The sequence below is a fragment of the Eurosta solidaginis genome, chromosome 4, assembly GCF_040869045.1.
Source record: "Eurosta solidaginis isolate ZX-2024a chromosome 4, ASM4086904v1, whole genome shotgun sequence".
NCBI lineage: Eukaryota > Metazoa > Arthropoda > Insecta > Diptera > Tephritidae > Eurosta > Eurosta solidaginis.
The window spans coordinates 174,575,888-174,603,186 of NC_090322.1; the positions used below are offsets into that span (position 1 = coordinate 174,575,888).

General features: G+C 36.6%; 2 protein-coding genes across 14 annotated transcripts in view; one reads left to right on the forward strand and one right to left on the reverse strand.

The window, feature by feature from the left end:
- Positions 1 to 27,299, forward strand: part of Sirt6 (sirtuin 6) — a 70,301-nt gene that overhangs the window by 20,995 nt on the left and 22,007 nt on the right. The window contains exon 6 of one of the 6 annotated variants that reach the window (XM_067783859.1): positions 10,844 to 11,043. The exons of the other annotated variants lie outside the window; for them this stretch is intronic. Within the exon in view, the coding sequence (XP_067639960.1) occupies positions 10,844 to 10,907 (64 nt within the window). The 3' untranslated portion in view covers positions 10,908 to 11,043. Of the gene's footprint in view, positions 1 to 10,843; positions 11,044 to 27,299 lie in introns of those variants that run through there. 6 annotated transcript variants of the gene reach the window in all.
- Positions 6,776 to 27,299, reverse strand: part of LOC137250659 (uncharacterized) — a 71,160-nt gene continuing 50,636 nt past the window's right edge. For all 8 annotated transcript variants that reach the window (XM_067783846.1, XM_067783851.1, XM_067783850.1 and 5 more), the window contains exons 2-5: positions 22,003 to 22,419; positions 16,832 to 18,622; positions 14,924 to 15,172; positions 6,776 to 13,992 (exon numbers count right to left, since the gene is read on the reverse strand). In XM_067783846.1, coding sequence (XP_067639947.1) covers positions 13,258 to 13,992; positions 14,924 to 15,172; positions 16,832 to 18,622; positions 22,003 to 22,230 — 3,003 coding nt within the window. In that variant the 5' untranslated portion in view covers positions 22,231 to 22,419 and the 3' untranslated portion in view covers positions 6,776 to 13,257. The remainder of the gene's footprint in view (positions 13,993 to 14,923; positions 15,173 to 16,831; positions 18,623 to 22,002; positions 22,420 to 27,299) is intronic.

The following is a 27,299-nucleotide window of genomic DNA, read 5'->3' on the forward strand; positions in this document are numbered from 1 at the left end:
TTTTTGTCATAGCTCGTTTTCTATTCTTGTATGTATTATGTGTTCCAAATATGAGCCAAATTGTACCACAAATACGATTTTTGTGAAGATCTTGATCCTTGCGCCACCTAGCGGTGTTTTTTTTTTCAAAGGTCGCTTTCTATTCTTGTATGTGTTATATGTTCCAAATATGAGCCAAATCGGACCACAAATACAAGTTTTGTGAATATCTCGATCCTTGCGCCACCTAGCGGCGTTTTTTTCTTATTATTGCATTGGCATCGGGTTCTGAACTATATTCCAAGTTTCAAGCTTGTAGCTTATCGGGAAGTTACTTAAATTTCAATTACAAAATTCGTGCCAGTCAACTCAACCTAAATAAAACCGTTTAAAAAGCAGCATATCACAAATCGGTCTCAATCTCCTCCGAGATATTTTTTCAAGAACGAGTCTCAAAGTATCGTTTTTTTCTTTCGCAACAGGAAATGACGCGTCGTATCGAGAGTTTGATATCAAATTAACGCACGAATTGCCTCTTCGTAAACTACATTTTTTTTTGCTTATGTGATTATTTAGATATTGTTTTATTTAGAAGCTACAAACTACGCACGATCCCAAAAGCTGACAAACTCAAAACAAAAAAAAAACAAAAAAAAGAACGGGACTGACTTCGGCTGTTCCAAAGACCTCATATCTTTCATGAATGGAGCTTTAAAATAATGTGACAAAATTTGAAAAAATTATAAAATCTGAACAATCGGTTCTATGGTACATATATAAATATAAGGTCAGGCAACAATGTATGCCTTATAAGCACCCTGTGACGTTTCTAGCTCCTACCTGTTAAAATGAGGAAGAAATTGCGATAACCCTCTTATATGAACCATCAGTTGTATGGGATATATATGCTGTAGTGGTCCGATCCGGTCAGTTCCGACGAATATTTAATCGGATACCAAAACATACCAGCTCATCTAATTTCATCAAGATATCTCAAAAATTTAGCGACTAGTTTGCGTCAGACAGACGGACATAGCAAAATGAACAATGCAATGTTTACACTGTTAACAAAACAAGTAGTCGAGAAAAGGGTTACTCAAAATAGAAAAATTAAAATTTCAATCTACAAAAAGGGGTTTAGGCTCCTAATCCACATTTTTATGGTGTATTCGAAATTTAGGAGCACGAAAAGTGATAAGAAAATAATGACATTAACAATAAAAATCGATTCCTTTGTAGCGCAGAAAAAAAATATCTCTTAGCGGTTTTCAAAAAAAAATTCGATTGTTATTAACTTTAAAGTTTTCAGGGGAGTCGCTAGCGGTAATACAAATTTAAGGCGAGGCGCTCATTTCTGTCATTGAGTTGTAAATGTTAAATTATAATAGGGCGAACGAAAAGGCCCCAGCGGGTTAGGGGCTTAGAATATACCCGCGGTAGGTATGCCTGTCGTAAGAGGCTACTAAAATATCGGATTCAATGGGTTTGTGTAGCGCAGCCCTATCAGGTTGCCAGTGCAATACATAGCTTCTCCAAATCCAATTGTCAACCTCACCTATCCGTGGCGAATCCTGTTACATTAACAGCCGAGGCTCTGGCGACTTCGAACTCCTCATGGATCTAGGGGGTGGCAGGGCGATATGGCCTAGAAGGTCACATGTGGTCATAACAAATCGTTCCCGAGATGGTCGGGCTTGGTACCAGAACGTACCGGATCTGCATCCGACAAGGGACCATCAACTCGATAACACTCCCCAAGGCCTTCTCGATACAACAACATCAACAACAACAACAACGAACGACAAATTACACTGATGCCGCAACCCTGAAACCGAATTGTCTCTAAACGAGAAAGGAGAATCATTCCAATATATTGCACAGAGTCGAAAAAATACAAAATAAGGTTTTATAATTATAGTCATGGACAACTGTAACCGGTTGAACACTTTTTTTTTTCTGGCAGTCACCGGGGTGGTAGCGTCGGCCAAAAATAGGAGTAAAAATCGTCGGCCGAACTAGGGTTAAATCTCTTTCGATACACGTCATTAGCATCAGGGGAAGTGATAAATCTTTCGAGGTCGTATTTATCTTCTATACTGCTTGTGTCATCGTATCTGCTCCATAAACATACCACATCACTGCTTCGGAGTACCGCCTAAGGTTTATTGTGCGCAACACATACATAGCTTTCTCAATTCGAGTGCTAACATCACCTACTTGCAACAAATCCTGTTACGAGCATATTTATAGCAGATTAGACTCTTACCTTACTTAACATGTGTACAAGGAAGCAGGAAGGGGGCTAGCTAGAGAATACACCAAACCTTCGGCTTGCATACTTGTTGGTATTATGAAAAATGAAATAGTGTACATGGTCAATCAACAAAAGGCGAATTTGTGGTCATATACTGCAGAGTATACTCTTCTCCAACGGTCGCCGTGGTGTGGTGGTAGCGTGCTCCGTCTACCACACCGAGGGTCCTGGGTTCAACTCCCGGGGAAAGTAACATCACAAATTTAGAAAAGTTTCTAATTGGGGTCTCGCCTCGGATATTATTTGGCAAAAACTCCGAGTGTATTTCTGCCATGAAAAGCTTCTCATAGAACTCATTTGCCTTGTAGATGTCGTTCGGAGTAGGCATAAACATGAAGGGACCCACCAACTTGTAGGGAAAATTAAAAGGAGCATAACGCAAATTGTCTCGGCCTTAATCTTCTCGGAGGTAAATCGCGCCAAGTATTTATTTTTTTATTTATTTATACCCTTCTCTAAAATAGTAAATGTAAAATGTAACTTCAATGCGCACGCACTTTTCTTTGGTAATATTACCGCGGCACTTCATAATCAAATATGTATCATAAAACAATTAAGGAATAAGAACTTAAAATGTTAGAAAAGGGAATAAAGGTCACTTGCCCTTTTTGTTCATATATCCAGCTATATATGATACGAGCCGGACCCGCGCGCATCTTGCGCAACCAATATAAAAGTCTCTTATCAAATAGCAACTACCAGCAATGCAGTGCAAATATTCACAATAGTGCCATAGTACAAATATATTTCTTTGTGTGCTCACAATCGTTTATTTTTAACAAATTGTTTTAATAAAATATAGCTAAACAAAAGCACTACGACCAAAATTGCTCAAAGCTCGCTAATAGCCCGAATCTTCATCTTTACAACCAAAACTTTATTTATAGATTTGAATTCCAAATAAGAGCGAAAAAGGAGCCCGTGACGGCAATTAGAAATAATATATATGATAGTATACTATGGCTGGGTGCGAGTTCGCCTAAATTTTAGGTACCTAAACTAATATTCCACTGGTACTTTCCAGCACTGCAATAATTTAGGAAAAAGCTGTCACAACTGTGCGAGTTGATTTGAAAACCAAAATTGTTTATTTCTGCTAAGAAAATAATAACAATACGGGAAATTTGGTATTTTTGATGCATTTTCACGCTTACAAAGAACAGACGTCAATTAGGGTTCGTGGTAGGGATTCAAAGGGTTGTGTAGCGCAATATATAGCTTCTCCAACCAAATTGTCAACCTCACCTTCGAGCGGCGAATCCCGTTTCACTAACAGACGAGGCTCTGGCGACCCCAGCTCCTCATGGAACTTGGGGGTGGGGGTGGGGAGGGAGGGATGGCCTGAAGGTTCAATGTGGCCATATAAATCGTTCCCGAGATGGTCGGGCCAGCACCTTAATGGTGCTGTGTTACCGGAGCGTATCGGATCTGTATCCGACAAAGGACCATCACATCGATAACACTCCCCAAAGCCTTCAGGGAGTAACCTAATCGCTACAACAACAACAACAACAACAGGGTTCGCGGTAAGTACCTATCCCAAGATAGCAGTTCAAGAAAATGCAGTGGCTCCGTTTTATAGGGCTTTTTTTGGGACATAGTGGAGCACGTGCACAATGACCTTTTCCACAATCTCGAATTCAATACTGTGAAGTTGGTACGCCTCCAATAACTTCTTAAGGCCATTTGTGCACTTGGCTGCCAAATATGTTCAGATTGCGGGTCATATTTGAGAAGGATCCAATTCTTGTGTCGCCAACATCAGCTTGAACAAAATTGAACTCACAACCACGTACAATCGATCGGATCTTAATCGCAGCAGGGTTCATCACTCTATGATCTATGATTTACTTAAATTGAATCGACAATAGCCATTTATTAGCATATACAATATTGAAAAATCAATATTTTTGATTTTGAAATTTGACATTTGAATTTAGGTTGAAAAATGTGTTCATAAAAATTCAAAATTTTTATTTTGCACTGCCTTACGTAAACTAAAACGATTTTGATATGGAATTGAGCCATGATGTAATAATAAAGGTGATGTCAACAACATATGCCCCTATTACCGTTTACAACTCAACTTAGTTGGGTTGTAATTAAAACAACTCAACTTTAAGACAACTCAACTCCTGTTTGGTATTACGAATTACAACTTATTTCAGTTGAAATTGAATTGAGTTGCCAACTTCAGAAAGTGATGATTTGACAGATAAATAAACAGCTGATCAATTTGTGGCAGAAATTTAAGCATTTTCAAATGTGATTTTTTTATTAATATTATATGAAATCTATTTTATAATGACAAAAATGTTGGTGATTGACATTTCGCGAATACGGAAAACATTCGCGTGATCATTCCAATCCCTTGGAACTACCAAGCACCAAGTAAGAAAATGTTTAAGTGACAAACAAATAATGAGTTTCATATGAAGTTATTTTGCAGATTTGAAAGGAAGCATTTTACTCAGTACTAAACAAAATTAAGGACCATTTCCGCATACGCGTTCGTATTTTAAAATTATGCGCCATACTCCGATTCCTTGCTGACGGCAGCTATCAAATATGATGTGGAAATGATTTTGGTGTTGGACTGGTTTTAGATATTATTGAGGAGAATATTTGTGCGAAGTAGATTAAAACCCAAACAGAAAAAACTGTATTTTACTCAAATAGCATTCCCAGGAATAGTGATAAGTATCAATGGGACTCGCATAATTATTTCACCTATTTTGGCTGCATCCGAACTGCGGCCAGCCTCGTCCAACTAAGGTCAAAAAGTTATTCAATGTAATTCGTTTAAACTTTGTTTTTTCTAGAAATGTGTACAAAATTGTTGATTATTGTTTGAATAAAAAAGGTTTAACTACCGGCTTTAAATGTTTTGCTTTTTTTTTGGTAACGTTTTATAAGCCCGTGCACCATCTAACTCTTATCAAAGGTGGTATCAAAAGACGGGTTTCCATCTCCGTTTTTAGGATTCGAGAGCGGAAATTAAAAATTTTATTTCTTTTGAAAGATATTTACAAAGACCCACAAAATGGCCCGAGAGGGTACGAAATATGTGGCCCGTTCCACAGTTTTTTTTTGCACAGAACATCTTTTTGCGTTGGCGGCCTTTGGCCGCGATTCGTAAAAATAACTCTGGTTGAGTCCAACACCTTTCTGCATAGCTGTGTACAAAAAATCTGGCAAAATACAACAACCACATGAAATTAGATTTTATTAGAAATAAAATTTTTAATTTTTGTGGTAATTCTTTACGACAGCATGACACTGCTAATACGTGTCCAAAAATATCGAGAGAGGTATTAAACGATGCGTCTTGGCATCAGTATTAATAATCCGAAGGCGGAAAATAAAAATTTTAACTCCTTCAAAAGATATTAAACAAAAACCGAAAAAAGACAACAACATTACAACAACCACATGAAAATCGCCAACTTCAACTACAAATATCTCCGGACAAGAGATAAAATGTTTCTTTTCCGCCTTCGGATTATTGTTCTCGAGATTAATACGCGTCTCGATATTTTTGGACGCGTATTAGCAGTGCCATGCTGTCGCAAAGAATTACAATTTTTGTTTTCGGATTCTTAAATCGGAGGTCGAAACGTGTCATTTGATATCAACTTTGAACATCTTTGTTAAAAATAAGTGGTGAACCGTCTTCTAAAACGTAACATTTTTTCAAAACAACTGCAAAATTGCATGAGACAACTGCTAGTAAGCAGTTGTAAGATTTTGACGTCTTTGACAACTACACCAACACAAGGTTGTAAACGGCAATGCCACAAAAAGTTGTAAGACTAGACAACTCAACCGAAATTTTTTTTGACAGGTTGAGTTGTAATCTGTAATACCAAATTGCGAAATTTCAACTCAACCAGAGTTGAGTTGTAAACGGTAATAGGGGCAATAACCTCACTTTTTCGGCAGCTCTAAATGCCAGTATTTAGGTGTATTTCAAAAGTAATAAATTTGGAATGCTTAATTTTTCGTACAAATTCTTCAAATAAATTAGTTTCTGCAAAATTTTATCTATATTCTGTTAGGGAATATAAAGTTACGTTAAACTTTTTGGCTAACCAATTCTAGTAACGGCTTATATAGTTATAATATTTCTAAACGTATATTAAAATCTACTACCATCGTAGTAGAACTCAAAAGCAGTTATGTATGATAGACAACCCTCTAAAATATCCATGCCAAACTTGTCAGAATAAGGGAACACGTCAACGGAATGAGAACACCTGAATATTAATTTCATCATGGAATTGAGCTATCGATTCACGGGAAGTCACTTCCGACACTTTGATATTCTTACTGCTTTCCATTTACTTTCAAAACACTTATTTCCCTATAATTATATTATTTCGAAAACATAATCCAATTCGAGTTTCTTTCATAAAAATTTGTTTGCAAACGCTACTTTGATTTGCATTTCAAAATCTATAAAACCCAACATGAAAAACTTGATTTGTTATTGTTTTTTTTATTTCTAAATTGCAGTTTTTATTTGTTTGTTCAAATTCTATGTAAAATTCTTAAATGTCATTATATATGTGTATATTTTTAGATTCGATTTTTTTAGATTAGTTGACCAACTATGCTCTCAAGGCTTAGAGAATAACGCTTTTTTTATGAATATAACATGCCTATAGAATGGAATTTTTCTGATTTACTTGTGTTTTTTCTTTTGCTATGACCTCTTATATTGTTGAAACATACATTTAATTATTTTTTCCTTTATGCGTTATTAACTTTTTTGGCGTCTGAAAACTTTTACCGCTTTTATGTGCAGCAGCATATTGTGTGAACTGTGTTCTAACTTAATCATTAGCGTATAGCATATGTTCATATTTTTTAACTAACCTTTAACTAACGGAACTATAGTTTGTTGAAAATTAATGAAATGTAATGCTTATATATATAAAATTTATGATTTTTATTTCTTTAAGCATATATGTATATACGTAGTTTTTGTTGAATATATAGATGTGTGTTTGTTTATATGCTTAGTTTATTGTTTATATCATAATAATTTTAATATTTCATAGACATATTATATGTATTCGTATTTTCCGTTTAAAACCGTATATGTTTTTTTTTCTTCTTGTTTTTGCGTGTAAGAACGTTTGGTGTTGATTCTAGATTTTTATTTATGAACTTATTCATACATACATATATCTATGCTTTAAATATGTAATAAAAATACTTGTACATATATATATATATATATATATAGATATATACAAAGAAAAGCCGCTGGATGTCTCAACTAAAATTAAATTAAATAATTTTTTTAAAACAGAGCTTATCATATAAAATATAGTTTTATCTCACTGTCGTGTTTTCATTCTTTTTTAAATTTTATATATAATATATTAGTTCTTATTGGTTTCTTAAATATTTATGTTTATATAGTTTTCAGTAAAAATTTACAAAATACAACAAATGGGCGCAAAACGCATTTAATCTTTTTAAACGCAACGCTATAAACTTAATGCATATATGTACATATATGTGGTGGGTTTTGTGTGAATTCAACTATTTCGATTTTCTCTTTTTAATTTATGATTAGGAAAAAATATTATCAAGTTTAGCTTCACAATAAAATTTGAAAAAATTAAGAAGAAGCGCTATTTGACTACGCTCAATGCTCAATTTTGTAGAACCACATATTTACAAAAAATCAAATAGCGAAAGATTATTATTTTTTTTTTTGTTTTTCAGAATTAAACGTGACAAAAATTTTGTACTTCTAATTAGTGAACAAAAATAGAAAACATTTGCTTATGTCAAACAAACGTTGATAAGAGTGAAATGTGCATAAAATATATAATTGAATTGTTTGTTGCATTTTCAAATTGTTCAACAGGCAGAAAAAACAGCATTGAAATGAGCCAATTGCAAAGTAAACCCAAAATTCTATCGCCTATAAAATCTTATAGGGTAAATATGCATTTCAGCAATAAATAGGTGCTAATAAAAAAGTATACATTTCAATCATAGTGTCATATTTGCCTAGGGGTGGGCATTTAAAAAAAAAAATAAAAGTAAGGCGCGATAACCTCCGAAGAGATTTTAGGTCGAGCTTCTCTTCCAATTTGCGTCGTGCTCCTTTTTAATTTTTCCTACAAATTGGCGGGACGGGACCTACTTGTTTTATGCCGGCTCCGAACGGCATTTGCAAGGCAGATGAGTTTTCATTGAGAGCTTTTCATGGCAGAAATACACTCGGAGTGCTTGCGAAACACTGCCGAGGGGCGACCCCGCTTAGAAAAATTGTCTTCTAATTGAAAACCCTTATTTCTAAAATTTTAATGTTGCTTTGCCCGGGGCGTGAACCCAGGATCTTGGGTGTGGTAGGCGGAGCACGCTACCATCACACTACGGTGGCCGCCAGAGGAGGGCATTTGCCATTTTCATAATAAGCGATTAATTTATGTACACCTCTGACTACAAAAGAAAAACCTTAGTGATTCCAAGTTACACTTCAGCAAAATTAATTATTTTCTGGGTATTGGGCCAAACTATATATTTTTTTTTTAATTAGTTCTTTTCTGGGTAGGGGGCCAAACTATTTTTAAGAGATTTTGTCTTTTCATGTAAAAAAAAAATATAAATTTTGTCCAGCATATTTTCAACTAATTAATACCAAGTAGTAATTTATTTGATAGATAGGGCCTTTTTTTCTTTCGCTGCTAATTTTTTTCTGCTCACTAGGGAAACAAATTTAATTGAAAAACAAAAACAAATTAAGTGGGCAGAACTACGTTGCTCAATTTCAATTGGAAAGGAAAAAACAATTGAGGCAACGTAGTTCTGCCCGCTTAATATGTGTTTGTTTTTCAATTGAAATTTTTTTCTAAGCAAGCAGAAAAAAAATAAAAGCGTTCGAAAAAGGGGCCTATTTTCACAAATCGACATATCCTAATCGTATATTATTTAAGTTTTGTTATAAAGAAAAATCTCAGACACTCTGCTAATAAGGCCGTATCTCAGCGAAGTTGTTAACAACGTCGTATCTGAGGAAGCCGGTTAAAAAAGTTGTAATTGAAATTTAAAAAATTTTTGTTGTTTTTATTTTAGGCTTTTCAAAAGTTATATTAATTTTTTTTTTTTTCGAGATTTGATTGCATGGAGGAGGACCTTCTTATCTTTGAAAGTCCCAGTTCCAGGTTATTGTCCAATGCATAAAATTATTACTTTCTGGATTAACTTTCCAAAGTATATAAGTAATTTTGGCTCCACTAGTACACAATGGTAATACCAACTGGCCAGAATCATGTGTAGCAGCTTGCTATTTGTATTTAACTATCCATGCTTTGTTCACTGGTATTTAAAATGGCACCACGCCAGGTTATGTTCAATTTGTCTTTAATTGTTAATTATCCATTAAATTATGGTAATTATTTTTAATATTCACTCTAGTCATGTGTACATGACTGTACATTAAAATATGAGGATATTTTCTATCCCGTTATTTGTCCTCGGTGCAGTTATATGCATTTTTGTTATTTATTAAATTTGTATTTATGTCTAATTTAATTTGGTAAAGGTCTTTAATTTGTTGATATTTTTTCAAATCTTCAAAATCACAATAGTTTCAATTTTTGTTTATTTTCAAATTAAGTTGGTATTTTTGTCCAATTTCTTTTGTTTATATTTTTCCAATCTCCAAAATCACTTTATAGTTGTATGGTTTAGTATTATATGTACATTTATGTAGAAGAATTATGTCCAAGAATTATGGTCAAATTTGGTATATATAATTATTTAAATTTGATTTAAAGCATATGTATGTCCTTGCAAATAGTCCAATCCTTTTAGCTCACACCTTTAATTTTTATGTTGTTTTATTTCAGTACAGATAGTTGATTTTATACTGTAGCCAGTTTATAAGTGAAATATGATTATATGTACATGACTGTAAATTTATGTATTTGGTTAAATTTTTTAATGTTCCGTTTGTCCTGTTGTTGTTGTTGTTGTAGCGATTAGTTACTCCCCGAAGGCTTTGGGGAGTGTTATCGATGTGATGGTCCTTTGTCGGATACAGATCCGATACGCTCCGGTAACACAGCACCATTAAGGTGCTGGCCCGACCATCTCGGGAACGATTTATATGGCCACATTAAACCTTCAGGCCATCCCTCCCTCCCCACCCCCAAGTTCCATGAGGAGCTTGGGGTCGCCAGAGCCTCGTCTGTTAGTGAAACGGGATTCGCCGCTCGAAGGTGAGGTTGACAATTGGGTTGGAGAAGCTATATATTGCGCTACACAACCCCTTGTCCTCGGGGACATTTATGTATTCTATTTCCACAACGGTATGCATGTATGTATATACATAAATCGATAGCTTTATGTATGTTTAATTTTACACATTTTTGTAAATTTATTTTTTAAAACATTATAGTAATGTTTGAAATTAATTTTTTCGGTTATTAGCCCGATAGCACTTGTATGATTTTGCAACTGAAATTGCGTATAAAACGAAGGTTTTATACATATATTTTAACACTTCCCAATTTTTCATTTCAGCGAACCGTTCACGACGAGATTGAAAACGCGAATGTATCCTATTTCTTCTATCACCAATGAATGAAAGTTATATTAAGAAGAATTTTCGAGCTCTAGGCCACACATATACATATATGAGTAATAAAAATGCATTGAATTATACCATATTTGTTGTATTTATTTATTTTGTCGATATTTCGATTTCAATTAGAAATCATCTTCAGGGCTTTAATAAATAAATTTTTTTATAAAAACCATAAATGCACAAACATAATCTTAACACTAATTAGTCGACAAGGTGCATTCACAAGTGTGTTAGATTATGTTTGTGCATTTATGGTTTTTATAAAAAAAATTATTTTTTACAGCCCTGAAGATGATTTTGAAATCGAAATATCCACAAAATAAATAAATACAACATATATGGTATAATTCATTGCATTTTTATTGCTCATTGCGGCCTAGAGCTCGAAAATTCTTCTTAATAGAAACTTAAAAAATTTTTTACAGGTGAGATATGAACTATATTGAACTTAATTGCTTTTCAAAATTCCTTAACTACTTAAAATGCTAAACTATGCTATAGAAGAAACATTTGTCTATATTCTGATTTACCAATTTATGTCTTTTGCAAATTGTAAAAAGCAAATGCATTAAAGTAAGTTTAACGCTTTTTTGACAATAAAATAATGTTGTCAGTTACAACCTTTTAACCCGGTCTCCTGAGTTACAACTTTATTAACGACATCGCTCAGATACGGCCTTTTTAACAGAATGTATGAGATACGTCTTTGTTAACAAAATCTTTAAGTTACAACCTTTCTATTAGGATAGGTCGAAATATTACTTTCTAAAATATCGATGCAAAATATAAAAATTAAGTTAAATCTAAATATATGTAACTTTGAATTTTTCAGTACATACGGCACTCCCTTTCCAATATAGTTAAAGAATTATAAAAATTATTTGTCACATAAGAGCACTTTTACACGAATTAGATTTTCTGGTATATTTCTTGACGTTGGTCTAAAATTATAAAACAATTGCTGATTGAACTTAAAAAGAGAAAATCGACTAGTGTAAAATGGTTAAGGCTCTGACTTCAATATCTTAAAAGACCTTTTTTGGGTCTAAATCCAAACTGAAGCTGTAGCAGTTTTACAGTTTTTTCTTTATACAGATTGTTGATTTTTTTTTAGCAACTACTAAGGTTTATTAGAAAATGCATACTTGATTATTATTTAATATATATAGATACATATGTACAGCTGCAAAAAAAAAATCAAAATTGATAATTAATGATACTGTTTGCAGAAACATTTTTTGCAATCTTTGTTGGGTTTTATAATTAAAATCAATAAATTTACAAAAAATACCTTTTTATGTTCTCAAGATAGTTTATTCAACTGCCACTTGTTTGCAGAGTAGACTGGGTTGGTCTCCATACAAAAAAAAAATTTGCTAATGTCCGCAATTTAAAGATTATGTTGAGAGGGTTTCGGAAAACAAATTTTTTTTTAATCCTTCGAAATACAGCCGAGAATGTTTTTTCGTTGTAACTTGGTTATTTGACGTCCGATTTTTTTAAATTTATGTCATGATTTTGGCTTTGAGAAGCTTCACATTTCCGTTTAATGTCCTTTTAAGCTATGAAGTCGTTTTCACATGATTAGGTCAGCTAATAAAGATATGCCAAACATCATTAATAGGGGAAGTCAAAGTAAATAAGTGAGTCAAACCTGTTGTTTCGTATTTATAATAATAACACTATGCGACAAAATCAACTTTTTTTTCTGGGTATTGGACAAAACCCACTTTTTTTAGAGATTGAGGCCTAAGTTAAAAAAGTACTATCTCCGTTTTTCGAAGTAGCCTCCAAAATATAGATATCGGCTTACGAAGTTCGAAAGCCGACTTCATAGCTTAAAAGGACATTAAACGGAAATGTGAAGCTTCTAAGGCCAAAATAATGACATATAAACTTTAAAAATCGGACGTCGAATAACCAAGTTACAACGAAAAAACCTTTTCGGATGTATTTCGAAGGATAAAAAAAAAATTTCCGAAACCCTCTCAACATAATCTTTAAATTTAGGGGAGGACATTAGCAACTTTTTTTTTCGACCCAGTCTATTGCAGAGCATCGTTATTAAAATTACTAATTTTTTTCATACGAGTATTTTCTATTCTTTAGCATTAGTAAAACAAAACACTTTATGCATAAGAAATCACAGCTACAATTCAATATATTAAAACATCCTGATTAAATTCAATTCAATCATGTCCGTGCGTCATATCGAACGTCAACTATTCATTATTTCTATGTTATTATTATAGTGCTATTGTACTACCAACGCTTGAAAGCATTAATGTTTGTAACTCAAATTTTCATTTTTTTAATGCTTGCGTTTTAATCTCTGTCGGCCAGTATTTGGTCAATTTTTACCTACACCGGTATTCACTGTTGATGCGTGAATACCTTTTGCTGTTGCGGCGGCATTTGTCATTTTAATACTAGAAGTGTTGTTGGGGCTATTCGTATTTCCTAAAGTATTACAATATTTTGTTGGACCAGTAGTTTTTAAGAGTATAATTTTTTGATTCGTTGTATTGTGATGATGATGATGATGCAGATGCTGATGTTGTTGTGTATGCTGCTGTTGTTGTTGTTGATTATGTTGCTGAAGTAGAGCTGTATTATTGTTATGATTTATTAAATGGGTTGCATTATTGGCGACCGTATGTAGTATATTGCTTTGATTATTGCTACCCGTTGTTATTAAATTTACACCCAAACCCGCTGTTGTCAATTTCTTTGTGAGACTTATCGCCGCATTTGCTGCTGTCCCACCGTTGGTCATATGATGTGTTGGCGCAGGCGTTATGGTAACAGTGCTCGGCGCGAGAGCATTCATAGCAGCCGTTTGAGAAGAAGCAGCTAATGAGGAGGCCGGTACAATTGTTGTTACACCATTTTCATGCTGTATAGTATTATTATTATAAATTGAACGATTTGATTGCGCAGTGGATGCTGTTGTTGTTGCATTGATATGAGATCCTAAATTACTATTGCCAGAGTTGCCAACAATTGGAACTGTTGATATTGTTGTAGGCGTAACTTGTGAAATTTTCAAAGATGGTGTTGCCGTGCCAATACGCGATGCCGCCAACTATTGATTATGAATAAAACACGTTTATTATAATTAATTTGAAAATATACCAGTTGACATAAAATGTATGCATACAGAATGTATATATGCTAAATGCATGAAAAAGTATGCAAGATTCACATTTTCTAATTGAAAACATATTTATTCATACAAAAAGTGTGCGCGCTGTATTAGTGAAAAATAATGAGAATGATACCCGAGTGGAAAAAGTTTTACGCATGCATGAAATATGTATGTTGTATCAATGATCGTATGTTTGTAAAAATACACTTTTCTGAATTTTGTCTGCACGTACGTATATAATTTAGCACTCTTTTTGATTTTTCTTTATTGCCTTGAAAAATTTATTTGTATTTACAAAATGTATGTTCTTGAAAGAATATTTTTTTTTAAAGAACTCCAGGATATGAATAACTGATAAGAGATTGGGCAACTTGGAGCAATAAACTTGGAATATGTCGAGGATTAATGACGAGCGTTTGGCCGATTTGCCGTAATTGAATTGTTGTGAGACAATTTTCGACCAAAGCGGTAAGAATTGTGCGTGTATCAATGGTCCACATAATCCAAGGTGATGGCTTAAAGTTGCGCCATCTCCATTTATATTAATGTTATTGTTATTGTAATTACATACATATGTAGAAAAATTCCTATTGATCGATGCAGGGATAGTGCTTTCATATGTATGAAACGTACATACGTATGGATGTATGCATGCTTCTCTAGTGCTTTTGTATGCATTCGGCATGAACATATGGATACAGAAGTAGTACAAAGAGAGTAATAAAGTATGCATGCTCCCTGAGAAAATACACGTTTTAAAAAGAAATAGATGTGCATTTATACTGGCATGCATACTCTAATTCATGCCGGAAATATTGATGCATTCATTTACAATTGGGATGAAATTTCAAAAAGTATAAATATTTACATTATTTGGCGTTTGTTGCTGCTGATAATGGTGTTGCAGAGAACCACTGCTGTTTGCACTTGCCGCTGCCGCCGCCGCTAACATTGACATTTGTTGTTTTCGGTTTTGTAACAATTTAGCAGCGATTTCATTGCCTGTTAGCATCAAATTCTGATGTTGACCTTGTATTTGAACGCCGCTTGCCAAAAACATTGTATGAACATTGCCTGTAGTGGCACGAGTCGTCAGTTTTTTCTCTGTATCCTCCTGCTAAAATTAAGACTTTTATTAATCCACAAATTAAGTACTGATACAACTTTTGAAGGAGCTGCTCTTCCAATTTGCGTCGTGATCATTTTAATTTTTCATAAAAATTGGCGGGACGGGACCTACTACACTGTTAAGTACATTGTAAAAAACCGTACCAACATTGAATTGTACAGTCACATGTGCGAAACAGGCAATGCAATTTTCTACCAGTCAAACTTACGGTATATACAGATGGCGATTCAGTCATCATAAGCAACTGATGCCTAGTGATAATCAGCTTTCTGACAAATCAGGTACTTCGGGAAGTATATGTCTGGGCATCCGGAGTTGGGTTAACTCCCAATGCGGAAAAAAACCGATCTTGTAATATTTACTAGAAAATATAAGGTCCCTCTTGGACAAAGCCTAAGTTTGGAGGGGTAACCGTACAAGAAAAATGTAGCACGAAATATCTAGGAGTCATCCTAGATAGTGCCTCCGCGGTATTTACGGCAATTGTCAAACCCATATTTACCTGCCTGCAGACCTAACGGCTAAACGCAATATGTGGTCCAACGCTTGAGCTTCGAAAGAATTCTGGGGGCCACAACTGAGCCCGTGGTTTGGAGCCAGGGTGCAGAAATGGCAGAACAAACTGAACACGTACATACCGATGGTTACAATTTAACGGAAGAGGTCGGGTCTGCTGTTTATTGTGCCGATCCAGAAATAAGTAGATCCTACAGGATGCCAGATTACAGCAGCGTCTTTCGAAATTATAGCCGTGAAGAAAGCAGCAGAAATTCTAAAGGAAGCGTGCTTAAGCTGCAGTCAGGTATATATATATATAGGTAGTCAGGTTGCGATTAAGGCAATAATTTCACACAGTACGTGTCTCCACAAACACCACTAACACCCTTATCTCTCTGGTCCACGTCTTTTGAAAAAGCAATTTTCCTCGGACTTCAGCCAAAGAATTTGGATGACAATATGGCAGTGGTCACACCTATTGGATGGGGCAAAGCGCTGCTAAAACAAAAGTTTAAGACCCGCATATAGTTCCATAATTAACAAAATGTCCCAAATCCGTTACAGACGCTTCCCAGGGCCGTCGGTTCTATGTACCGGAGCGACTCGGGATTTTTCCAGACCAAGGACTGTCATTTCAGTGTAACGCCACTTAATTTGTTGTGTGTCCCTCCTAAAAATTGTCATCCTCCCAGTAGCTCCTCGCAGTGGGACTGCACCATAGTCTCCTGCTCCGGGAAGGTATCGAACCTATCTCCTAACCCCGGTCCTGAGAAATGGTTTTGCTGGGTTTGCCGGAAAAGAATCTTTTTAGGACGGTCATACTTTGTCAGTGTGTCACGTACAAGGGATGGTTGCATCGGACAGATTGTTCTGGGCTAGATCCCAAAACCAGACCCCCAATCCGTTACAGAATTGTACCAAAGTTATTCCAAAAAATATCCCATTATTAAAAAAAACTAATTGATCCTTTGAGGGTCCACAAAGGCCCCCACATCAATCTGAAGATCCTGAATGAAAGCGAATACAATTTCTTCAGTCATCGGTTGTTGCATATAGTTACAAAAACCACAAGAACATATTTCAACAGTATGAAAACCCGGTCCTACACCGTAAATCAAAATTCTTAGCAGTGAAGTCATATGTACTTACCAAAGGACTTGCCGATTTCCGATCTTGCAGATTTTCATCGAAACCCGAATCTGATGAGTTGTCGCTAAACTTCGGGGCTACTGATGAAGAGGATGATGCAGTAGATATCACCGATGAGTTAGAACACGTCGATGTTGGCGATGAACCTGGCGCATAATATGGCGTTGTTGTTGGGTGTTGATTATTGTTAGGAGCGCTGCCGCCGATGCCATTCGTAGTGGGTTTAGTGAGCACATATGACTTTGATACACCACGCATTAATGGTTTTACCTCTGGCAAATCTCCAGCCTTAATGCGTTCAATAGCAGTTGGTGAAATGGAGCCGTTAACTCCTGGCATTACACCTGTTTTCTCTAGTGAATGCTTGTATATTTTACCTGTCCTTATTTTATGTAATAGCCTATTATTGCTTGTTAGATTTGCCGTTGTTGCCGTTGGTAAAGGTGGTGAAATCGTTGTAACTTTGGCTGTAGAATGTCGTGGAAGTAGCATACCATTATGAGCAGAAGTACCCGCGGCATTACTAGTTGGAGATATAGAAGATGATATGGCGGAGATGCTTGTTGTTGTATTGATCGCTAACGGTATTGTTGCGGCAATATTGATTGTTGTTGATTCATTGTTTGATGATGGTGTTGTTTGATGTTGTTGTGTGTTTATTGTTGCTATTGTACTTCTATTGTTAGCACTGTTGTTACTTTTAATTATCACCGGTGTATTTGTTGCTGCCACAGACGAAGAATCAGTCTTATTTAAAGTAGTATTTACGCTATTATTCGTACAGAGATCCAGTTGTGGAAAGCATTCTGATTGCCTTTTGAAAAATAAATGATGTTTCTTCAATGCTGGTGTAGGATTCGAATTTATAGCTGCCGCTGCTACACCAACAACGGCTTTTGTGGCTGGTAAATGTGGTGGGCATGTTGCACTTGCAGCAAAAACTGTTGTGGGCGATGTTATTTGTACGACAGTTGGTAATGTAGCGATGATTGTCTTTTGTTGTCTTGGTTGTGTAGCACTTGGCTCTTTTTGTTGTTGTTTCGATTGACGTTGATGCTCGGTACATACCTTAAAATTATCCATATCAAGCAATATTGTACCAGCTAATGAAGAGCATACATATATTTTACCGCAACATGATTTACGCTCTTCCCATTCTAATTCATCATAGAATTGAGCATTATCATTCAGAAGTTTTAGTGTGGTACGATTACGAATTGGCGGCATAAATTTACGTCGTTTAGTACCGGTCTTCAAAGGATGCTTTCTTCGACTAGCATTGATATTATTAGATGCAGCAGTTACACCACCCGCACACAGTGTCGCACTTTTGTGTGAAGTACGATATGCGGAAGCGCGAGTTTGTGTTTGAAATTGCACAATTGTGTTACTATTTGAGTTACTTCGTCTGGTGACTTCTGTGCCACCACCGCCACCACCACCATTTATTGCACTGCTATCAGTTATATCTTCATAATCGGTATCCATCGAATCATGCATAGATAAATGTTGATCAGACCATGTTTGGGAGCCAGCGACAGAATTTCGTAATCTGTCTGCTGCTGGATCAATTGTATGCGAATCAGCATGTGCAGTTACGACTTTGTTTTTCTTGCTTTTTTTAAATATTTTTGAAAATTTCTCAGATATAAGCGATTTGGAACTTTGTGTGCGTCGAGAATTGCTTGTGTTATTGCTTGCAAGATTCTGAAATATGTTTTCAGTATCGTCGCGACTTTTCTTGTGCTTCGAAATAGACTTTGTACCAGGACCAGCCCGTGCATCAACGACCTAAGACAGAAACCAGAGTTAAAATACATACTTTAGTTGTATAATAATAGTAACATAGTACGCTATGGTAAGAAAGAGGCAGATTACTAGGAGAAAAAAAATAATGGTCAATTAGAATAGGCGAGCTTTTGTTCGCATAAGTGTGACGCTTCCCAAGGCTGTCGGTTCTATATACCGGAGCGACTCGCGATTTTTCCCGACCAAGGGCTGTCAATTTAGTGTAACCCCATTTAAGTTATTGCATCCTTGGTCGCATCTATTGGATGGAGCGAAGCACCGCTACAACACCAACCTTAAGTTTGATGGTCGATCCATTCAACTGTCGGTCGCATACATTCAACTGTTCTGAGGAACCAACCCCTCTAACAACCAATGCAATTCCTGTCTTGGACGGTGCTACTTTCCTTGATGTTCTGATCTCAGCGACGGTAATCCCCGAACGGGTTTCATCGCGCCATGTGGCCAAACCGCACACCGGTTAATCTCATGCTTACCCAAGAAGGTCCAGTCCCAAGGCCCCAACAGCACTTGCGACCTAGCCTCTGTCAACTCAGTCGCAGTCACCCGTCATTTACCCCCAGAGTGACGATGTCTTCTTCGTTGCATGTCAGAATACTGAAGTTACACTGCAATGGGTTAAATAGGAATATCACGCTGATAGTCGATTTTATGAAGCCATCAATCAGTGCAATATAATCTATTCGATCTCGACATCAGCCCTAGAGACAGTGTCTTGGAACGTCTAGGTATATCTGTCCCGTCAGGCGATGCAAATTTAGAAATGATCAGCATCTACATTTCTCTTTACACCTGCTGCCCCAGTGGATACTGCCCCGACATCAGCGCTCTACTCACTGGTGAAAATCGCATTATTCTAGGCGATTTCAATGCATATCACGATCTATGGCATTCTGATCTACAGGCGGCCAACATTGGTGGGATACCTGCGGACCAAATAGAAGCAACGGCGTTCAGCACGATAAATGGGGACGAGTATGGTAGAAAGCTGTCATAGTTCGCTAGACATCTCCATCGTGAGCACAGGACTTGTTAACTGCGCTATGTTAACTATGTGCAATCGAAATGATACAAAACGTGAAAACAAGTCCTAGGATTTGAAATTAATGGTATCTAAGTTACGCGAGAGTCGTAGCTATGACGATGTTAATGGATCGAAAATTATTAAGAAATTATTCGACCAATTTTCAAAAAAAAAAAAGATGATTGTGATCGGTCGCACCTATTGGATGGGGCGAAGCACTGCTACAACAACAACCAATTTTCAAACCAAAAACGGCTAGAGTAAAGTATTGGCGTTCTGGAATATTGGAAGAATGAGTCCTTGTGAAAACTTGCTAAAGCAGTTTTAGCTGTTCCTGCAATACAAGTAAGCATGGAAAGGAAGGTTGTTTTTATACTCAGCGTGCGTTGCACACAGAGTATATATTGATTGGATAAAGGTTGGTTGTACAGGTATAAAGGAATCGAGATAGATATAAACTTCCATATATCAAAATCATCAGTGTCGAAAAAAAAAATTGGTTGAGCCATGTCCGTCCGTCCGTCCGTTAGCACGATAACTTGAGTAAATATTGCGATATCTTCACCAAATTTGGTACACTAGCTTATCTGGACCCAGAATAGATTTGTATTGAAAATGAGCGAAATCGGATGATAACCACGCCCACTTTTTATACATATAAAATTTTGGAAAACAAAAAACCTGATTATTTAGTAAATAATACACCTAGAATGTCGAAATTTAACATGTGGACTGATATTGAAAAATTTGAAAAAAATTTTAAATGGGCGTGGCACCGCCCACTTGTGATAAAATCAATTTTACAAATATTATTAATCATGAATCAAAAATCGTTAAAAAACCTATCGTAACAAAATTCGGTAGAGAGGTTGACTTTACTATGAGGAATGCTTTGAAGAAAAATTAACGAAATCGGTTAAGGACCACGCCCACTTTTATATAAAAGATTTTTAAAAGGGTCGTGGACGAATAAAATAAGCTATATATTTACAAAAGAGCTTCATATCAATGGTATTTCATTTTCCAAGTGGATTTATAACAATAAATAGGAAAAACTTCAAATTTTAAAAAATGTGCATGGCACCGCCCCTTTTATGATCAAGCAATTTTCTGTTTCGGGAGCCATAACTCGAAGAAAAATTAACGGATTGTAATAAAATTAGGTATACAAATTTTCCCTATAGCAGGAAATATTTCTAGAAAAATAGGACGAGATCGGTTAAAGACCACGCCCACTTTTATATAAAAGATTTTTAAAAGGGTCGTAGACGAAAATAATAAGTTATATCTAAGCGAAAAAGAGCTTTGTATCAATAGAATTTTACTTTCTTAAATGAATTATAACATTAAATTGAAAAACACTAAAATTTTTGAAAATGGGCGTGGCACCGCCCATTTTATGACTAAGCAATTTTCTGTTTCGGGAGCCATAACTCGAAGAAAAATTAACGGATCGTAATAAAATTGGGTACACAAATTTTCCCTATAGCAGGAAATATTTCTAGAAAAATAGACGATATCGGTTAAAGACCAACCAACGGCAACATAGATATAAAACAAGTTTAAAAGGGTCGTAGACTAGAATAATAAGCTATAACTTAGCAAAAAATAGTTCTGAATCAATGATATTTCACTTATCAAGTTTTATTGTAAGAGGAAATGGGGAGACATTTTTTTTAAACGGGCGGTGCCACGTGTTATGTAGAAAAGTAATTTATCTGAAATTAAATGTACAATTGAAGCTCACGCTGAGTATATAATGTTCGGTTACACCCGAACTTATACACCTTTACTTGTTTTATTGTGAAACCGAAACCGGAAGGAACCCGAAATAAGTGTTGAATAATGAAACCAGAACCGAAACCGAATAAAATAAAAAAAAAAATGTAAGGCGCGATAACCTCCGAAGAGATCTAAGGCCGAGCTTCTCTTCCAATTTGCGTCGTGCTCCTCTTGATTTTCCCTACAAATTGGCCGGACGGGACCTACATGATTTTATGCCGACTCCGAACGGCATCTGCAAGGCAGATGAGTTTTCACTGAGAGCTTTTCATGGCAGGAATACACCCGGAGCGCTTGCCAAACACTGCCGAGGGGCGACCCCGCTTAGAAAAATTTTCTTCTAATTGAACAACCTTATTTCTAAAATTTTAGATTTTGCTTTGCCCGGGGTTTGAACCCAGGGCATCCGGTGTGGTAGGCGGAGCACGCTACCATCACACCACGGTGGCCGCCGACCGAAACCGAAACTGTTTAGAAAACCGAAACCGGAATTTTATGTTTATCGGGTTATACCTCGTTTACATTAGCTTAATAAAATTATTATAAATAAACTTACATGTCCCCAATGACGATTACTGCCGACTGGTAAACGTTTGAAACGTTTTACCAATAATACGCATGCATTACAAATCTCTCCATGGCGCGGATATTTCAGATCGAAGCATTTCATTGAATCCTGTTCATATTTGCGTGAATCAGTAAACCGCGAACTACTCGATTTGGCACGGCATATACAACAGCCTTCAGCCGAGCGGTATACTCTCGGCTTATGAAAGGAAAACATTTTATTTTTAGATGGTTTTTGAAAATGTTTAATAAGTTCTTCTTGCTTTAGTTGTTCACACGATTAATGTTTAAATCGTTTTTTAATTCAGATACGTTTATGTAACTTTCTTTTGCAGATATATTGTTACTTTTGCTTCCAAATTGTTTTTCTCCTTGGGCTTACATTTTTTCGGCAAGCTTATATTGGCTGAAATTAAAAAAATAGAATTTGTTAAAACATATACACATGCAACAGGTTTTTCGAAACTGTTTTTCATAGATTTTGGTATATTTTAAAACAGACCCTCATCAAAACTGGAAAATTCAAGAACCAATAACAAATGAGTTATGCCACCTTTAAAATGTCATGTCTGCAAGTATTGAATGTGAAAATAAAATGTTTTTTGCTTCTTTGAAATTTAAAATTTGTTTGTTATTGTTTGCCATCCACAGCTCACATATTTTAATCTTTACTTCTTTGGCATCCTCGCAAAATGGCTCTTCTTCGTAGTTAATGAGGATCTCGATAAGTTTTTTGAAAAAAAAAAAATATTTTTTTTTATTTATCGCCAACGTTTTTAGCGAACATTTTTGGGTCTGACAGGGTATACATATTGTAACGAATATTAGTGACACTAAGTGATACTCACATCACTAGTCTGATGCTAAGTAAATGAAGCCACAACATCAATAAAGCAGGCAGTCACTTGTATCTACATAAACGAATCAATCACATGCCAACCTAATAAAACCGCACTGCGTTTTTTTAGCGCACGCAAACAACCGGCGTTTTTTGCCCTAACCCAAATAAGCATGCGTTGCGACAATGTAAAGCATGTGTGCAAACGTCAAATCTAAATGTCACGCAGAACAAAAATTGGAAATCGAGTTAGGTTTTCACGCAGCAAATTCAATTTGGGTTGCTCTCATACAAGTTGTATGTGCATGAGACATTTTTGACAGAAAATGACTTGCGTGCGTTTATATTAGGTTGGCATGTCATTATGTCTACACAAATGTACGTACACACAGCGGAGAGAGAAGCACAAACACATGCATATATCTTATCTGAGATGCTCCCAAAAGTAGGCAATGATTTGTGCAAGTATCAGTCACAAATACACGCGCATACGAGAAGCTATAAACGTAGTTATAGCTGAGCAATTTTATAGCTGATAACTAACTAGTAAGTTCTGGAAATAGAAGCGCCTAGAACGAGGAAATCGAAGAAGAGTATAAAAAGCACCAACAGTTTGATTTAAGACGCTGTCTGGCGAGCAATAGTAGTGTTATTCTGAAGTTCTTTAATAAAGGCCATTTTGCATTATTGAATAGTGGAGTTATTTAAACAGTTTAGTAATTCGAACGTTAGCAGAAGGTTGCAAATAAGGGGAATTGAAGTAAATTCGTTACAATTGGTGTCAGAAGAGGAATTGTTGAATAAATTCCGAAGATTGCGAATACAACTTGGACATGGCAAAGTTGAGTGAATTGAGGATCCAGCAACTGAAGAAGGAGTTGGAGAGCTGTGGATTGAATACAATCGGCAATAAGATCGAACTTCAAGCGCGGCTACGAGAGGTATTGGAGTTGGAAGGAATTAATGTAGACGAGCATGTCTTTTATCCTGATGTGGAAGATCCAGCGACTAAAATGGAGGAGAAGATAGAGACTCCGAATCCATTGGCAAGTGTTGACACTAACGCGATACTAACAGTGTTGAACCAAATGTCATCCCAACTGGAATCATAAAAGACAGATATAACATCTCAACTGGCAGAACAGAAGACAAGTATAGTTTAGAATGCGTGGATGTTGGTTTTATTATTTGTTTATTTGGATTTTAGTTTTCCACGTTGTCGACGCTTTTCTCCTCTAGTCGGAAGTCTTCCGCCATTTTCTTCTATATTAGTTTCTGGTGTTGCCAATATTTACAGAATATGTTGTTCTTATAGGGTTACTTTTAACTAACCTTATACTACGTTTACAATCTAAGCTTATTATACGTTCACAATCTAATCTTATACAATGTTTACAACTCGGCCATTCCTGACCATGGATCGCCCTCGATCCTATGTATAAATATATTAATGGCAATTAAGCTAAAGGATCAGTCACTGCATCCTCTCTACCAATGTCGCAGTTATCGGCTTTACTCACCCATCTCCGAATGCGATGGGCTTCAATGACCCCATCATATGGAAGCTGGGTCAGTTGACAATTCTCAATGTCACGAATGACATAGCGATCATTCCCTAATACCTTGTGCACTACGTAAGGTCCTTTATACTGAGGCAAAAATTTCTTATTGACACCTACGGCCGTATCAACATTTTTTATGACTACGTAGTCTCCTACTTCATACGTCTTGCATTTTGTACCAGACGCGGAGAGCCGTTTTGAATCATATTCTTGCCTATTTTTTATTTCTTTGGAGGCCTTTTCCCGTATAGTGACCAAGTCTCGATTTGCATCGGAATATAGTTTGCCCTGAAAGTATTCCGTGAATTCATCAATTAAAGTTCCTTTTTGCTCCACCCCAAATAGCAGCCGACTGGGTGTGTCACGGCAGGTGCTATGAACGGAATTATTTATAGCGTATTCAACCTCCAGCAGCTTTTTACACCAGTCGGCATGGTTTATTGAATCCGTTAATTTCCCTAGCATTATTTTAATAATCCTATTTATGCGTTCAACTTGCCCGTTGGCTTGTGGAGAGGGGACAGCAACCTCAACATGGTATATATTTCGTTTGGAAACAAAATCGGCAAATTCCAAAGATGTAAAACTTGTTCCTCTATCACTAATAATTCTTCTAGGGCGACTGTAGTAGCTAAAATACTTTTCAAGTGCGGTAGTAACTTCTCGAGTGCTAGTGGAATTTGTTGGATACAACTTAACAAATTTACTAATGGCATCAACTTACACTAATATGTGGTTCCTCTTTGAGTTTATAGATGGTAATGGACCAAAATGATCAATATGCAATGTATCAAACGGAAGTTGAACTTTTGGTATTGCATGAAAATTTCTCTCCTTGGCCCTGGGTTGAGTTGCGTACATTAGGCATTTTAAACAGTTTCTAACAAACATTTCTACCTTTGCTTTCATATTTGGAAACCAATAATACATGTCTAGCTTACTAACTGTCTTATCAACGGATTGATGTCCCAATTTTTCGTGAACCACTCGTAAGACATTTGTTTCCATTTCGGAGGGTACATACAACATATATCAAACCATCTATTAGATCAAACCCTTCAACAGCGCTTTCGGTGACACGATTTATCAAGGAAGCAATAGTCTCATCCCTCTCCTGTGCTATTTGGATCTGAAATTCTACGTCGTTAGTATCTATAATTAATGCTATCTCTGCCCTACTTAAAGCATCAACATGTTCCATTGAGGCTCCTTTCCTATGTTGTATTTTATAATTGTAGTTCTCTAGTTCAAGCGCCCACCTACCAATTCTTGAGTTCACCTGCTTCCTTTCTAAAGTCATAGCTAATGAGTTGCAGTCCGTGATTATTTTAAAAGGCATACCACCTTCCAAGTAAGTTCTGAATCTTCTTAAGGCGTAAATAATTGCTAAAATTTCGAGTTCGAAACTATGGTACCTGGATTCAGCGCTTGACGCAGTCTTTGAGAAATAAGAAACTGGACGAAATTTTTTGTCGTTTTGCTCTGTATTAAGACAGCACCAAATCCAATAGTACTAGCATCACAGTGCAATTCTGTTTCTCTATCACGGTTGTATATTGCAAGGACTGGACTGTTGGACAGTCGAGATTTTAGTTGTTGTTGTTGTTGTAGCAATGCTCGCCCCACCTAATAGCCGCGACCGATCACAAATTGTCATCAATATCCTCTAACGGGAGTCCAAGGAAACTTGCCGTTTCAACAGGGGTGGACCATAAGGAAAGGGGTGTTAGAGGCGTTGGTTCCACATTACAATTGAAGAGATGGTTGGTGTCATGTGGGGACACGTTGCAAGCTGGGCATACATTTTGTATGTCGGGGTTGATTCTGGATAGGTAAGAGTTTAACCTGTTACAGTATCCAGAACGAAGTTGAGCAAGAGTGACACGTGTTTCCCTGGGGAGTATGCGTTCCTCTTCCGCAAGTTTTGGATAATTTTCGTTAAGCACTGGATTCACCGGCCAATTCCCGGCATAAAGGTCCGATGCCTGTTTATGGAGTTCACCAAGGACCTGCTTGTGTTTTTTCACTTCATACGGCTGGGTTCTCAGGTGCCGTATTTCCTCAAAATGCTTACGGAGATGACTCCTTAGGCCCCTAGGCGGTGCTGGTTCGTCAATCAGATGTCTGTTGGGATGCCCAGGTTTCTGGGTATTCAACAGAAACTGTTTGGTCAGCATCTCATTTCTCTCCCTGATGGGGAGTATTCTCGCCTCATTATGCAGATGGTGTTCTGGGGACGTAAGAAGACAGCCCGTGGCGATTCTGAGAGCAGTATTTTGGCAGGCCTGTAGTTTCTTCCAGTGGGTAGTTTTTAGGCTTGGCGACCATATGGGTGACGCGTAGCACGTAATCGGCTGGCTAATTGCTTTGTATGTGGTCATGAGCGTTTCTTTATCTTTTCCCCAGGTACTGCCAGCAAGGGATTTGAGGATTTTATTACGGATCTGAATTCTCGGAACAATTGCGGTTGCGTGCGCACCAAAATGTAGATCCTGATCAAACGTCACACCCAAGATTTTGGGGTGTAGGACAATCGGTAGCGTAGTGCCATCGACGTGGATGTTCAATATGGTCGACATTTGGGGCGTCCATGTTGTAAATAAGGTCGCGGAAGATTTAGTCGGTGACAATGCCAGGTTTCGCGAGGCGAAAAAACTGGAGAGATCAGGGAGATAGCCGTTTATTTTATTGCATAGCTCATCGATCTCTGGGCCTGGACCTGTGGCCATTATTGTGCAGTCATCGGCATAGGAAACGATTGTGACTCCTTCCGGTGGTGAAGGTAGCTTAAATATGTAGAAATTAAACAAAAGTGGGAATAGGACATCACCCTGTGGCACCCCTTGTTTAATTCTCCTTGGTTTTGCGTTTCGTTTCTGAATTGCA